Source organism: Taeniopygia guttata, chromosome 14 (genome assembly GCF_048771995.1).
Source record: "Taeniopygia guttata chromosome 14, bTaeGut7.mat, whole genome shotgun sequence".
Lineage (NCBI taxonomy): Eukaryota > Metazoa > Chordata > Aves > Passeriformes > Estrildidae > Taeniopygia > Taeniopygia guttata.
The window spans coordinates 14,735,967-14,752,128 of NC_133039.1; the positions used below are offsets into that span (position 1 = coordinate 14,735,967).

Here is a 16,162-nt window from a genome sequence, read left to right on the forward strand (position 1 = left end):
CCGGGGATCGAGCCCGGGGATCGGGGGGACAGGGCGGGCACGGAGCCCAGGGATCGAGCCCGGGGATCGGGGGCACAGGGCGGGCACGGAGCCCGGGGATCGGGGGCACAGGGCGGGCACCGAGCCCGGGGATCGGGGGGCACAGGGCGGGCACCGAGCCCAGGGATCGGGGGCACAGGGCGGGCACCGAGCCCGGGGATCGAGCCCGGGGATCGGGGGCACAGGGCGGGCACGGAGCCCGGGGATCGGGGGCACAGGGCGGGCACGGAGCCCGGGGGTCGGGGTTACAAGGCGGGCACCGAGCCCGGGGATTGGGGGCACAGGGCGGGCACGGAGCCCGGGGATCGGGGCAGCGCGGGGGCCGGGGTGCAGGGGGTCCCCGTGGGGGTCACTGGGAGTGGGGGTTCGCTGGGATGGAGTGGGAGGGGTGGGAGTTGTACTGGGACTGGGGGGGCAGGAGGAGAGAGTACCGGGGGGTTCCCGGGTGTTACCAGGGGTGGGAATGTCCGGGAGATGTGGGATCCGGGGGGAACGGGGATGCCAGAGCTGCACCCCAGAGGGACAGGGAGTGCAGGAGAAAATGGGGTTTAGGGGGATGTGGCGTGTATTATGGATCAGGGTGGGAAATGGGGGTGCCGAGGGGTTATGAGGTGCATTGAGGGTGTAGGCGTGAGCTGGAGTGTTACAGGGGTGCACAGGGGTTTGTGGGTGCGCTGGGGGGCTCGGGGCACACTGCTGTGGGGGTGTGCATTGGGGGGTGCCGGGGAGATGTGGGGTCCAGGGTATTCGGGGTGCATGGGGGATGGGGAAGCAAGGGGATAACTGGGGGTCAGGGGTCTGTGGGAGCCTTGTGGGTCAGGCTGCAGGGGGGGAAATGGGGGTGCCGAGAGGATGTGGGGTGCATTGGTGGTGTACAGATGCACTGGAGGGATATAGGGGTGCAGGGGGTATGGGGGCCACTGCCATGGGGGGTGCAGAGGAGGGTATGGGTGCCCTCAGTGTAACCGGAACTGGGGGCTTGTGCAGGGCTATGGCACCCCAAAACTGCTGCTGTCAGCTGCAGGGGTGAGGGGACCCTCTGTGTGCCGCTGTCCTGCCTGGCCCCGGCGCCCAGGGACACCGCTGGCTTTGGGGGTGCAGGCAGCCCTGCGCCCCCGTGCCAGGGTGCTCCAGGCCCCAGCAGTGCCACCTTGTCCCGCAGCCCCGGGGACCCCCAAAACCCCTTCCAGGGCCTCTTTGTGCCATGTTGGGGTCAGAAAGGGCCGTTTCGGACAAAGCAGGGAGCGGAGGCGGCAGTTGGTGCAGCAGTTCCTTCCCGGCCGGTACAAAGGCAAAACAAACCGAAAGCGTGTCCGTGTCCGTGTCCGTGTCCGTGTCCGTGCCCATCCCGTGTCCGTGTCCATATCCATGCCCACGCTCCTCCCACGGCTGCCGTGGCAGCGGGCAATGCCGCGGGGTGGCACCGAGCCCCTCCGCGCTGGGTCCCCGTGGGCACCCCAGCCCCACGCCGGCTCGGTCCCGTCTCGGCGCAGCCCAGGGGTCCCCCCGGTGCCCCGCTTGCCGCTGGCATCGAGGCGATGGCTTTTCAGCTGGAAGAGCGGTGGCGGTGGCAGCGTGTCCTAAGTGCCACCTCCTGTGGTCTCTCTGCGCTGCCGCGGTGGCTCCGAGCCGGCCCCGGTGCCCCGGGATGTCCCATCCCAGACGGATGGGTGGCTCCTCGGTGCTGGCATCACCCCCAGAGCCCCGCGGGGTGCAGTGGAGACTCCCTCGCCAGGGGAGCCCGACCTCCGGGGCAGGATCCGGCCGGGGCGAAGCCGCGTGGAGGGGCTCAGTGGGGCTGTCACTTGTCACCGTCCCCCCGGGTACCCCGAAACCTGCCGTAGCACGAGACTGAAGCAAGCGAGCATGCGAGGGCGGCGGGCGGGCGGAGAGGGGCATCCTATTCACCGGGATGGGACTGGAGGGGACACGCAGCACGGGGAGGTGGGGGGTGGGCTCGGTGACCCGCTCCAGGGGCGTGAGGGGACCCATCCAGCCTCCGCCGCCCCCCAGAAATCAGCATCCTCCTCTGGCCCATCCCTGGGAGCATCCTTGGTGCCCAGAGCATCCTTGGCGGCGGGGCCGTGTGCCCGCTCGGCACCGGGGCGGGGGGAGCAGGATGCGGCTGGGGGGTCCCACTTTGGGCTGCCGTGATGTCCGTTCGTCTGTCCGGGAGGGATTGGCAGGACACCGGGAGGAGCACGGGCGATGGCGGCGGCGGCGGGGGGAATGTACATGGCAGCCGGGGGGACGCCTGCCCCATCTCCCCCCGGAGCCCCGCGCCCCTCGGGGGGGATGGCCGGGCTTGGTTGGAAGCGGGGGCGTCTCTGGAAGCCCCCAGCAGCCAAAGGGAGATGGGGTGGGCGATGCGGCCGGGGTGGGCCGGGTCCGGCGCTACTCGATCACCATGCAGCACGGGAGGTGCTGCGAGAAGTACTTGAAGAGCTCCGGGGTGGCCCCGGGGCAGTTGGTGAGTTCCAGCTCCTCCAGCTCCTGCAGCTGCACCAGCCCCGACAGCCCCGTGGTGGTCAGCAAGGGGCAGCCTGCAAGGGGACAGGGTGCACTGTCAGGGCTGAACAAGAGTGCCCTCAAAAAATAGCAACCCAAAAAATAGCAACCCAAAAAATAGCAACCCAAAAAATAGCATCTCAAAGGCACCAACATCCCAAAACACCAAAATCCCCCCCCAAAGGACCTAAGGATCAAGACCTCAAAATCCCAGCACTTCAAAACTCAACACACCCAAAAGACAGAACCCAAAAAAATCAGCGTGCTAAAAAAAAGTACCCCAAAACCCCTAACAATACAAAAAAATCACTCAAAATATCAGCAAGCAAAGAATCCAGCACTCAAAAATGCACACAAAAATGCACACAAAAACCAGTACCTTAAAGCACCAGCACCCCAAAATACCAAGACCATCAAAATTAGCACAAAAAAAACCCAGAAAACCAGCATGCTAAAGAATATTGCTCCGAAACACCTGTACCCCAAGGTCAGCCTAAAAACCCAACATCTCAAAGAACCGGTATTCAAAAAAAAAAAGAAAAATAAAGCATCCCAAAAAGCAGTGTCCCCTAGCTCCCCAAAAACCAACACCCCAGAAAACTTGAATTGCAAATCCATAGCTCCTGAAACACCACCACCCCAAAAACCAGCGCACCCCAAGAGCCCAGCCGTGCATCTCTCCCCACAGGCTGGGCTGGGTGCAGGTGCCTGCTGGCTTGGGGCATGCTGGCTGTCCCCAGGCTGTCCCCAGGGCTCTCACTGTCCCCATGCCCTGTGCCTCCCCAGCCCTGGGGCATCTCTGGTCCCTGGCAGAGGGTCAGGGTCTCACCAGCCAGCGAGAGGAGGCGCAGGCTGCCCATGCCCAGGAGGTGCTTCAGGCCAAAATCCTGCACCTGGAAAAGAAGATGGGATGGGGATGAGCAGGGGACAGTGGGGACAAGCACAGCACCAGGGCTCAGCATCGCCAGGCTGGGGAGGGAGCTGGGGGCAGGGCTGGGTGCTGGGCACTGTGCTGGCCCTGCGATGGGACAGGCTGCAGGGAGCTGGGTGCTGGGGAGGGGAGCCTGAGCGGGGTGTGGGATGCTGCAGCAGGATGCTGGGCAGGATTTTGGGGTGCTGGGTCTGGGCTGTGCGCCAGGGAGGGGAGCCACGGCAGGGAGCCCGCAGCAGGTCTGGGGATTCTGGTGCTGGGGCAAGGATGCAGGGTCAGGGTGCCAGGGCTGAGTCCTGCTGAGCTCACAGGAGCTCTCTGCTTCCTGGCACCGAGTCTTGGGGTCTTCAGCCAGCCCCAGGAACCCGCCCTGAGCTCATGGCTGTCCCCAGGGAGGTGCCACCATGCCCTCTCTGCCGTGCTGAGCCAGGACGGGCACAGCCGTGTTCCACACCTACCTGGCAGCACCAGCGCAGGTAGAGGCTCCGCAGGGATGACATGGTGGACAGGTAGCTGAGGCCGGTGTCGGTGATCCGCACGCACCTGCCGGGACACAGGGTGTCAGGGCCAGCTGGTCACCCATGGGTGTCCCCAAACCATGGCCCCCATGCTGCACCCTCTGCTTCCAGCGTGGCTCAGCATGGCACGGCTTGGCATGGCATGGTTTGTCATAGGTGACATGGCACAGCACAGCTTGGCATGGCATGGCATGGCACGGCATGCATGGCATGGCATGGCTCAGCATGGTATGGCACGACTTGGCATGGCTTGGCGTAGCTTAGCATGGCATGGCATGGCCCAGCATGGCTCAACATGACATGGCATGGCCTGGCACGGCTCAACATGGCATGGCATGGCCTGGCACGGCTCAACATGGCATGGCATGGCCTGGCACGGCTCAGCATGGCATGGCATGACCCGGCACAGCTCAACATGGCATGGCATGGCATGGCCCGGCACGGCTCAACATGGCATGGCACGGCTCAACATGGCCCGGCACAGCTCAGCACAGCCCCTTACCTGTCGAGCACCAGCTCCTCCAGCTTGTGCAGGTCGCAGGCGATGTACTCCAGGGCCATGTCGGTGATGCGGGGGCACCAGGACAGGTCGAGGCTGCGCAGCTTCCGCAGGTTCTCGGCCACCAGCTCCACACCATCATCCGTCACCTTGGAGCAGCCCGAGAGGCTGAGGACGCTCAGGTTGGGCAGGCTGTGGACCATGTTGACCACGCCGTGGTTGGTGATCTCCCAGCAGGAGTTGAGGCGCAGGGTGTGGGTGGTGTAGCCCTGCTTGGCGGTGAAGTAGGCGAGCGCCGTGTCCGTCACGTGGTAGGCTTGCAGGTTGAGCTCGGTGAGGTTGGGCAGGAGCTGCGAGATGGCGGCGATGGCGTCGTCGGCCACGTTGATGCAGTCGCTGACGCTCAGCGCCGTGATGCGGGCGTTGAGGCTGGACCACAGCCCGGCCTCCGTGAAGTCGTTGCAGCCCGACAGCTCCAGCCGCACCACGCCCTGCATCTGCTCCAGCATCACCTGCCGGGGGGCAGGGGGTCAGGCCGTGCTGGGCACTGCCACCCACCCCTGTGCATCCCTGTGCCCCCATCCCAGCTCCCTCTGGGTGGCTCTTCCCACCACTCCCAGACTTGCCTGGGTCCGGTTTTCTCCCTGGGACCTCCCTGGCATGGTTCAATGCCTGCCTTAGGACACACCAGCACCAGTGGGGAATGGGAGGGGACAGACAGGGACTCCTGTCCTGGGTGCTGGGTGCTGGGTGCTCCTGGGTGCAGCCCCAGCACTGCCCCGGGTGCTGCTGGCAGGGCTGGGATTGATACCCGCTCCCAGCACAGGACCTCACATCGGGTGAGATGTGCCCACGGAGCAGCTGGTGCTGTGTTTGGCCATGGCACAGGGCAAGGACCTCAGTGGGGACCCTGAATTGCCCCATCTCTGACCCTCAGCCCCTTGCTTAGGTGACCCCCTGGCTGGGGAGCAGCCAGCCAAGCAGGAATGTCCTGTTCCCAGGGCTTGTCACCCACTGCCACACCACCACCCAGCAGCACGGCCACCTCACCTGGCCCTGCCTTCCTGGCAGCACCCACATGAAGCCCCAACATCGCCCTGACCCTGCACGGGCTGCACCCACCCCACTGCCCAGGCCACAAGCAGAGCGTCCCCGTGCTGCCAGCCCCTGTGGGGTGGCCATGCCACCTGCCTGCTCCTTCACTGAACCACTGAAAGCTCTGCCCATGTGCGTGTCCCCAAGGCCACCAGGACCAGCACATCTCAGCCACCCCGGTCACTTCAGCAGGGTCACCTACCTCCAACCCTGCATCTGTGATGGTCGACCTCTTAAGGCTCATGGACTTGACCCCCTTCTTGGAGAGGGGGTAGTTGTCAATGAACTCACAAATGTCCAGGTCAGAGACGCCCACGAGGCAGAAGCCGTCGAAGCCGCGGACGGCGAAGCCCTGCAGGCTGACGAACTCCTTCTCTCCACCGGGCAGGATGTTGTAGAGCTCTTTGGTGTGCAGGACGGGCGTCAAGCCCACCCAGAACTTGGGCTGGTAGAGCACCCGCCGCCATGCCTTGCACACCTGCGCCAGCACGCACTTCTCGCACGCCGAAAAGTACCAGAACAAGCGGTTGAGGATCTTCTCGTCCACGGCCAGCTGCCTTTCCGAGGGAGAGCCTGGCAGCCGCTCCGGAGAGGGCTGCTCCGAGCCTTCGCTCGCGTTCAGTCCCACCAAGGAAGCGCCGGGAGGGGAGGAGACGCTGGCCAGGGTGGCCAAGGAGAGCGGGGAGGCCAGGCTGGGGATGGGCAGGTCGCTGCGGTGGGCTAAGGCCGGGCTGAGGATGGCAGGCACGGAGGAAGGCTGGCACAGGCGGTTTTTCACGGCGGGGGTGCCTTTGGTGATGCTGGCGGAGCCGAGGCCGTTGGGTTGCGTGGGGATCTTCACCAGTCCATTGCGGGGCAAACATGGGGGCTTGGTGTCGCCGTTTCTCGGGTTCGACATCTTCCACAGGTCTCTCTGTAACACAGGGGTGTGGGGTGAGGGGCTCTGGGTCTGGTAGGGAGGTGGCCATGGCTGGGGGACGTGGTGGCACCAGTGAGGGGGGAGATCCTGGGGGCCCTGAGCAGGGTGGCACATGGCACCAGGGCTGCAGGACACAGCCACAGAGGGGACATGTCTGGGACACAGAGCAGGGTTCTCCCAGAAGCTGCCCTGGCGTCCCCCTGTGATGAGGGACAGATGGGGATTTGTCCCTGGTCATTCACATGCCTCTCTGAGCCTAGAATCCAGCATGGCCGATGGCAGACGGAGAAGGATCCACAGACTGGTTTGCATTGGAAGGGACCTTAAAGCTCATCTCATTCCACCCCCATGCCATGGGCAGGGACACCTTCCTTTAGACCAGGTTATTCCAACATGACCTTGGGCACTGCCAGGGATCCAGGGGCAGCCACAGCTGCTCTGGGCACCCTGTGCCAGGGCCTGCCCACCCTGCCAGGGAACAATTCCTTCCCAATATCCCATCCATCCCTGCCCTCTGGCAGTGGGAGCCATTCCCTGTGTCCTGTCCCTCCATCCCTTGTCCCCAGTCCCTCTGTAGCTCTCCTGGAGCCCCTTTATGCCCTGGAAGGGGCTCTGAGCTGTCCCTGGAGCTTCTCCTCTCCAGGTGAGCACCCCCAGCTCTCCCAGCCTAGCCCCAGAGCAGAGGGGCTCCAGCCTTTGGTGCATTTTTGCAGAGGGGAGTGGGCAGAGGCAGAGGAGCAGAGCTGCCCGTGCCCACCATGCCAGCCAAGCACTCAGCAGTGAGCCCGTGCCAGCCGTAGTGCCCCGATCTCTGCGGAGCCCCGAGGCAGCCGGGCAGCACCCGGCCAGTAAATGTTGCTGTGGCATCAAGGCTGGCTTCCCTACGGCCCTGCCACGCCTGCCATCCATTATTCAACGCATTTCCCTCTATAAATATGGAGGTGAATTATTGATGGGGGCTCAGCCCCCTCTCCCTGCCCTGCCCAGGCCTGGCACAGGGCCCTGCCCGACTGCTGCCTGCCCTGCCCGCGGCCTGTGTGCCAATGCCACGCCAAACCCTGCCAAAAACCTGATCCTGGCTACCCCTGGGGGCACAAGGAGCTAAACACATGGAGCTTGCAGGGCACGGAGCAGGGGACAGGGAGCTGGCCCTGAAGCCCCAAGGGGTGGTTGGACATCCATCCGTCAATGACAGGAGCTGAGGACCTTCTTGGCTGCCAGATCTTCCCAGACCCGAGATAAAAGCAAGGGAATTATTATAGCTGCTTGATTTGGGATGGAGAAAGTCAAACCCTGATGGAGGGGCACTGAGAGAAGAGCATCCTGCTGATGGCCAAGCTCCGTGGTGCCCGAGCCTGGAAGCAGGATGGAACCCAGACCCCCTGTGCCCATCCCCTTCACTCTCATCCAGCTCTCCCAGAGCAGCCAGGGAGGGAGCAGCCACCCAAAAAAGAGCTCGGGAGCGCAGTCAGGTGCTGGTGGCACATCTGGAGGACCCGCGGGATGCTCGGGTCCCGAGGAGCCCACTCCCGGCACAGCGGGACGGGGCTGGCGGGAGCTGCCGCCACCGGGATGCAGCCCCAGGGCCGAGCCCAGCCCTGTGCAGACAGCCCGGGGCTCGGACATGTATTAAACCCGCCTGAAAGCAGGAGAAGGGCAGGGGAGAGAAGAGAGCAACTTGAAACCAGCGGCTCAGCGCTTGGCAGCAATTAGGGAAGCGAACAGAACGTGCACCGGGGTGTCTCACAGCCACAGAGCTCCAATCCAAACAGATCATTACCAGGTGGCACCGAGCCCGCAGCCAGAGCCGCTGGGCACGCTGGCTGGCCCCGGGGACAGGGCAGGTGGTGGCACAGGGGCAGCCTTGAGCCTCGGGAGCCCAAGGGGACAGTCACAGGAGGAGACAGATGCTGACAAGCCGCCGGACTCACATGCAGCCAGCAGGAGATTTTGGCACCACATCCAAGCAGCTCGGAGCTCGGCTGGTCCCTGAGGCTGAGCTCAGGGGGCTCAGGGGGCTCAGGGGGCTCAGGGGGGCTCAGGGGCTTCAGGGGCTTCAGCAGCTTTCCTTGGGAAGCTGAGCCAGGCCCGCAGCCCAGGGAGCCCAGGCTGCCTGAACAGAGCACAGAAATCCCGAAGCTTGAGTGAGCTGGAAGTCACTTCCAATAGAAAGATGAACAGAGAATCGAGCCTCTGGGCACAGGAGGATCTGGGCAGCGGTGGGGGGAAGCCAGGCAGGAATTTCTGAGGAGATGAGCTGAGAAGAATTTGGGTGCTCCTACCACCCTCAGGCATGGAACTGTGTTTGGGGAAAGACCCCAGTGTGGAGAAGGTGGGCACGGGCTGGGAGGGGAGCGGGGTCCAATAGCTGCAGTCTGTGGCAGCAAGGGGCAGTGCTGGCATCTGCCCTCCTGTGCCCCAGGAAGGACCCGGCCTGCAGGCAGGCAGCCCCGCAGTTCCTGCAGCCCAGGGCTGAGGCCACATTGCTCTGATGTCCAGCGTGCAGCTCCCACAACCCCTGGAGGGCAGAGCTGCTGAGTGCAGGGGCACCCAGAGCCCACCCTGCGCCTCCCCAGGCACTCCCAGCCCAGAGACAGCGGATGGACAGACAAACCTGAAGCTGTCTGCCTTGGAGGTGCCAATACAGCCCCTCCCAGATGTTCCAGCAATTCCATGAACACCTCCATATGCTTTTTGGGCACTGCAAAGCAGCAGGAGAGCAGAGATTTGTCCCTTTCCCTTCCCCCTGTCATCTCACTGTTTGCAGATCGCATGAGTGGGCCAAGCACACCATCATCATCAGGATTGTTCAGCGCTTGGTGAACCATCCTTGCTCTGGGCTCCCACAGGATGGGCCCAGATTTGCAGCCCCCCTCTGTCTCAGCCCCCCTTTTCTCTCTCATGGGGAAGTGTTTCCCAGCAGTGGAGTGCCAGATCCCAGCCCAGTGAGAGAAAACCTGCCAAAAGCAAAGGTCAAAGCCCTTCAGCCTCCTGGATCCACTGCAGGGTGCACATTTCACAGGGTACGTCACAGGCAGAGAGGTTTGGAGGGGTTTGTCACCCACGGTGAGTGATGATGCAGCGGTGGGGGGTGGATTTGACGCAGGGAGAGAGAAGAAAGCTGGGGCCTGAGAGCCTGTCACCACAAACATTGCAGACAATGAGGATGCTGGCATGAATGGGATGGAAATGCCAGGGAGACAGAGCTTGCTCAACCTGTTGGGGAGTTTACTATCTCCACGTGGTAGCGAGGAGGGATAAGGCCTTAAAACCCGGACAGGGCCATCAGCCACCCTGTTCGTGCATTGCCTGGCGATCCCGGGCTCCTGGATCAGACAATTATCCTGCTGCAGTGGGGCTGAGCTCTGCGACAGCCCACCCGAGGCCAAGGGACATCCCGGGCTGGCCGGCGTGGGAGCCCCCGGGATCCCGGCCCTGCCGGGCAGCACCGGGGACAGCGGGATGTGCCCGGTAGCACCGAGGACAGCGGGATGTGCCCGGTAGCACCGAGGACAGCGGTCCCGGGCAGCACCGGGGACAGCGGGATGTGCCCGGCAGCACCGAGGGCAGCGGCCCCGGGCAGCACCGGGGACAGCGGCCCGGGCAGCACCGAGGACAGCGGGATGTGCCCCGGGCAGCACCGGGGACAGCGGGATGTGCCCGGCAGCACCGGGGACAGCGGCCCCGGGCAGCACCGAGGACAGCGGCCCCGGGCAGCACCGGGGACAGCGGCCCCGGGCAGCACCGGGGACAGCGGCCCCGGGCAGCACCGGGGACAGCGGCGCCCCGCAAGGACACGGCGCCCGTGTCCCTGCCAGCATCCGGCCCTGTGGCGCCGGGCCTGGGAGGATCCGCTCCTGCCGCAGCAGATCCTTAGAATGGAGCCCTCATCACCCCTCTGGGGCTCTGTGGAGGTCCAGTATTGCTCCAACAGATCCTCGGAAGGGATCTTACCACATCCCAGCAGGCAGATCCGCTACCGGCCCGGCAGACCCCGAGAGAATCCGTGACTGCCCCACAAGGTCCCCGTGAGGCCCCTCTGCTGTCACCCCCGGGTCCTGCAGCCCCCGCTGCTGCCCCCGGCCCGCCCCGGAGCCCTGGGATGGCCCTGCCAGGACCCAGAGCTGCTGCCGGAGGGTTTCGGGTGGCGGAGCCGTGCGGAGCCGCCGCTGCCGCTCACACTCCAACTCACACACACTCACACACTCACACTCACACTCCCACAGCCACGGGGATGGAGACACGCACACGCGGGGCCGCACAGCCCGCGGGGAGCGGGGGGGCTGGCACAAGCCACGGCTCACACTCACACTCCAACTCACACTTTCACACACTCACACACTTACACACTCACACACTCACACTCAGACACTCACATTCACTCACACACTCACACACACTCAGACTCAGACTCACACACTCGCACTCACACACTCACATTCACTCATTAACACACACACTCACACACTCACACACTCACACACACACTTACATTCACTCACACACTCACACAGACTCAGATTCACACACTCACACACACTTAGAATCACACTCACACTTACATACACACTCACACACTCACACATTCACACCCACACTCACTCACACATACACTCAAAATCACACTCAGAGTCACACGCACTCTCACAATCTGACACACATATTTACACTCACACTCACACTCACAGACACACTCAGAATCACACTCACACTCACACACTCAGACACTCACACACATATTCACAGTCACTCACACACACACACTCAAAATCACACTCACACACTCAGACATTCACACACACTCACACACACACTCACACTCACACTCACACACACACTCACACACACACACTCACACACTCACTCACACACTCACACTCACTCACACACACACTCCCACTCCCACTCCCACTCCCACTCACACTCCCACTCACACACACTCCCACTCGCACTCACACTCACACACACACTCACACACACTCACACACACTCACACACACACTCACACACACTCAGATATTCACACTCACACAGTCACAGACACACACTCACACACACTCACACTCACACTCACACTCACACACACACTCACACACTCACACTCGCACTCACACTCACACTCACACACTCAGACACTCACACTCACACTCACGCTCACGCTCACACTCACACTCACACTCACTCACGCTGGCGCAGCCGCAGCCGGAGCCGCCGTGCCCGCGCTGCCGGGGTTGCATCAGCTGAATTCATTACCGTCTATTTTTACTAATGCAGCAAATCAAGGCTCTCTCCAGGCGGAGCGGCCCGCCCGCCCTACCGGGGCGCGCTTACAGCCTTTGTCCGCCGCTCCCGGGGACGCGCGGCCCGCGGCTCCCCGGCCCTGCCCGGTGGCCCCGGAGGGCTCTGCCGGTGCCGCTGGGTCGGAGCATCGCCCGTGCTCCGACCCTCTGCAGAGGGCTCGGGTCGCCCCAGCGGTGCAGAGGGGCCGCTGAGCACTCTGGAGGCTCCCCGGAGATGGAGGGGTTGTGTTTGGGGAGGGAGATGCTGTACCTGGCTCTGTGTGTGTGTGCACAGGTGGATTCGTGCTCCAGCCTCGGCGCTCGCACAGGTGAGCTGGGACAGAGCTCGGAGCACAGCTCTGAACTCAGTGCTGCTTTTCCTTGCTGTACAATCCAGGAATTCAGGCTAGGGAAGGGCCTCGCCTCTCCGCCTGGCCCTGGAGACCGGCTGTGTGTGTGATGGGAGCTGGGAAACCCTCCTGGAGCTGCTCTGAGAGCTCCTGGGGAGATCTAAGGGCTGAGCGCAGCTTTCCCGCTGCCCTGCTGGCTCCCAGCGGTGCCAGGGAGCTCATTCCACCTGGCAGTGGATAAAGATGCTCAGGAGGGGCTGGGAAATGACTGGTTTGGGTCCCATTGCCCGGGGCTGGGTCTTGCAGCTCTGGCCAAGCAGAGGAGCTGTCACGATAGGAACCCCCGGCACTGCAATCTCTCAGGTCCCACAGAGGTCAGGCTCAGGCTTGGCAGGGTCAGCCCCATCCCCAGGGAGCTGGGAAAAGCTGGCTGAGGTGCCAGCAGCAAGCTCTGCTCAGGTCCCCACTGCTTTGGGCTTTGCTGAGAGAACCAGGAGCACTGGGAGCACTGGGAGATGCAGCTCCTGTCCCCCAGCCCTCAGCCCTCCAGCCCCAAGCCTGGTCAAGCGAAATTTCCTCCCAGCAGGGTTCCCTCTGACCACAGGCCCCTCCTGCAGCAGCTTTCACTTCTCTGCTAAACCCCCTTCTCCCCGAGACAACAAATTCTGACCTGTCCCCTTGTTCCAGGCAGCCCCTGTCCCCTCGGGAGGAATGCCCCACTCTAAAGGAGTGCAGGAGGGACAGGTCCAGGGCAGAGCTGGAGCCCTGCTCCCTTCCCCTCAGCCTCCTCTGGGCATCTTCCCTCTCCCACCATGGGAGGATGCTCGTGCTTGAGCCAAGCTGGTCCCTGCTCCCCACTGCCCGAGGCAAGGAGAGGAGAGAGCAGCTCCTCATGCTCCTCATGCTCTGGGTCCTTCCCAGCCCAGCCAGAGCCCAGTGACAGCTCCCAGTGCGTCCCAAGCCCTTCCCTCTGCCCCTCCTGGCCCGGGAAGGGGTGAAATGCAGGATCCCCCGAGGAGGCAGCAGAGCTGTCTCCAAGCACAGGGTGTGGATGTGCCCCTCAGGTGCTGCTGGGACTTGTGCCTCCCCAAACCCTTCATCCCTCCAGACATGGCAACAGCCACACAGGCACTGCTGCCCCTTTCCCCCTGGGCTCAGGGATCCGATGGGAGCTGGGGTTGGGTAAAGCAGGGGCCCTTGGCATGGGGCTGGTGGGACACCAGGTCAGGCAGTGTCCAGCCATGGCACTCCTTGACTTGGTGTGCTGTGGGTGCTAAATGTCAGCACGGGCTCCAAAAAGCATCAGGCACCATTCTGATCCTGCTCCCAGCACAAGCCCCCGGCCTCCCGCTTCCCTTTCCAAGAGCTGGGCAGGGATCACTCCTCCAGCAGGGAGAAACCCTGGAAAAACAGCTTCTGCTGGCCTGTGCCCTCCCCAAACACTCTCCTCTTCAGCCCCGAGCTCCCCTGTGAGCCGCCAGCCCTGGAGCACCCAGCACACGTGGCTGGTCCCCGTGGCAGGTGGGCAGAGGTTGGCAGGGGGTGGGATGCTGCCAAGGAGCTCTGCTCGCCTGCACACCCAATCCTGCTCCCTCCCACACCAGCAGCACCCACTCGCCTCCCAAATTCCCTCTCCCCTCTCCGGGTGCGGCTCCTCCTGCACAGGCACTGCTGGGGAGCAGCAGGAGATGGGGATGGGGACACAGCTGCGGGCAGGACGATGGGGCTTTGCCATGGAGCTGCCAGATGCTGAGCCAGGCACGGCTGAAATCTGCAGAGTGGAGGGGCAGGATCCAACCTCCAAACTCCAAGTGCTCCACTCCGGCTGTCCTTCTGTCTGGCCACCTCCCCACAGGATGGTCAACACGGCTGGGACCCCACGGGAGGGGACAATCCTTTCCCCACTCTCACCTCACCCTGGCCCAAGTGAGGGTCACTCCTTCCCCAGGAATTTGGGGGGCAGGAGGGTCCCACTGCCAGGGGTGCTTGTCCTGCTGATCCCCTCTGCCATGGAGCTGCTGGCACGGGGAGGGGGGCAGGCAAAGGGATCGATGTGGGGGAAGCCAGCTCGGGGAAAAATAGATATCTAGCTCATTAAAAATGGATGCTTGAGCGAGTCCTCCCCACTCCAAAGCCACCTCCCTCCCTCTTCCTGGTAGCCGGAGTGAAATCAGCACCCAGCTTCCAGAGGAGGGGAGATGCCAGCATGGCACAGCGCTCGCTCTGTGCCCGCTGCTCCCAGGCTGCTGTGTGCTGAGCCCCTCGGGGTGCTGTGCAGGGGCCCTGAGACCCCCCAGACCCCGGGCAGAGGGTGGGCATGGAGAGGGTCTGCCAGGAGAATCCTTGCTGCAGGGACTCCATGCTCCAGCCTTCCCTGCCCAGGCACTGCCACGTCCCACCGACACCAGCAGGTACCCAAGAGGCAGAGCTACCTCAGCCCAGTGCCCCATGGCACCCCTGGACCCCCACATGGCCCAGATCTTGGGGAGATCTAGCTGGTTGCTGTCAGAACCCCGTGCCTCAGTTTCCCCCAGCCGTGCTCAGCCCCAGCCATTCTGTGGGGTCGAGTGTGCCTGGTCCCCAACCCCATGCACTGATCCCTCTGCCCATCCCCATCAAAACAAACCCCGGGCTCCCATCGGGGTCTGATGGGGATCCACGGCCCCGAGCTGTGGAGCTCAGCCCCATCCCGGCCAGGGCCTTCCCCTTCCTCCACCCCTGGGCTCTGGGAATGGGGCAGGCTGCCCCTGTCCCCCCATCCCCTGGCTGGTGTCACCCCGCTTCCACAGAAAGGTTTTGGGGCGTTCGGGTGTTTGAATGCAGCATCGGGGATGCCAGTGGTGCCAGCAGGGAGGACAAGAAGAATTTTAGAGGCTGGCGGCAGAGGTGGAAGGGGGCAAGCATCAACCCCACACTGAGGCCACCGTGTCCTTCCAGCGCTGTCCCCTCACACCTCCATCCCAGAGCCGCCCGTGGGACCCACCGGATCCCCTTCCCTGCTGGGGCGGGGGGGACACGCAGCGCATCAGACCCCCAAATCCCCCTCCCCAAACCGAGGGGGCGGAGGGGGCAGCATCACTGGGGCGGGGGAGGGTCACACCGACCACCGTCCTCTGCTGAGCCACCGGGAGGCGGGGGCGGAGGGGGGGCACCGGACCGGAGCCCCGGGGCCGGGCCGGCTCCGCTGCCGTTATATAACGCGGCTCCATGATGCGGGATGCGGCTGGGGGTGGTGGCGGTGCCGGTGCCGGTGCCGGTATCGGTACCGGTAGAACAGGCACCGGCACCGACCCCGGCATCGGCATCGACCCCGGCACCGGCTTTGTGTCGTGAAGGGTTTTCCCGAGCGGCTCTTACCTCCAGCCCCGTCTCCCGAAGCTCATGCCATGCCTTGCGCCCGTCTTCTTTCGGTCGCAGCAAAAAATCCCACCGGGAAGAAAACGGCGAATAATCCCCCCAAAAATCCCCGTTGGCAAAGGGGCCGGATCCCGCCCGGCCCCCGCCCCAACCCCGCGAAACAACAGGAAAAATAAGCGGGGAGTGGAGGGGGGGAATGGGGCCGGATCCGGATCCGGGGGGATGGAGAAGGGGGGCCCTGCTGCCAGCCAGCCCAGGGAGATGGGAGCACACGCACACGCGCGTTTGCACACACGCACACGCGTGTCACCAGCCGAGCCTGTTAAAGGGACACGGCCACCGGCAGCGCTAATGGAGCGCGCCGGGAAAGCACCGGGAGAGCACCGGGAGAGCACCGGGAGAGCACCGGGAGAGGCGAGGTGAGGTGCGGGACACCGGGAACGGTGCGGGGGGAGCGGGCAGGGCTGGGCTGGGCTGGGCTGGGCTGGCAGCGGGGCTGCAGGCACTGGGGTGGTGGGTGGGTAATGCAGGGGTGGAAGGATGGGGGATGGAAGGATGCAGGGGGGATGGAGAGGTGGCAGGATGGAAGGAGGGATGGAAAAATGGAGGGAAGGATGGGGAGATGCAGGGAGAAATGGAGGGGTGGAAGGATGAATGGAGGGTGGAG

The 16,162-nt window shown here is 63.9% G+C and overlaps 1 protein-coding gene across 1 annotated transcript; it reads right to left on the reverse strand.

Moving 5' to 3' along the window:
* Positions 1-1,295: 1,295 nt before the first annotated feature.
* Positions 1,296-15,629, reverse strand: FBXL16 (F-box and leucine rich repeat protein 16). Its single transcript, XM_030284940.4, has 6 exons — positions 15,496-15,629; positions 5,793-6,503; positions 4,499-5,007; positions 3,937-4,021; positions 3,377-3,440; positions 1,296-2,582 (listed from the first exon to the last, which is right to left on the reverse strand). Exons 2-6 carry the CDS (start codon positions 6,486-6,488, stop codon positions 2,434-2,436), a joined length of 1,503 nt encoding a protein of 500 aa, XP_030140800.1. The 5' UTR covers positions 6,489-6,503; positions 15,496-15,629; the 3' UTR covers positions 1,296-2,433.
* Between the last annotated feature and the right edge of the window lie 533 nt (positions 15,630-16,162).

Bases quoted from the DNA above. Each gene is read 5' to 3' on its own strand.
- FBXL16 (XM_030284940.4), bottom strand. From the start codon at position 6,488: ATGTCGAACCCGAGAAACGGCGACACCAAGCCCCCATGTTTGCCCCGC. The intron at 5,008-5,792 runs GTAGGTGACCCT...GCCCCCCGGCAG, and splicing joins TCACAGATGCAGGGTTGGAG to GTGATGCTGGAGCAGATGCA. The intron at 4,022-4,498 runs GTAAGGGGCTGT...GTGTCCCGGCAG, and splicing joins GAGGAGCTGGTGCTCGACAG to GTGCGTGCGGATCACCGACA.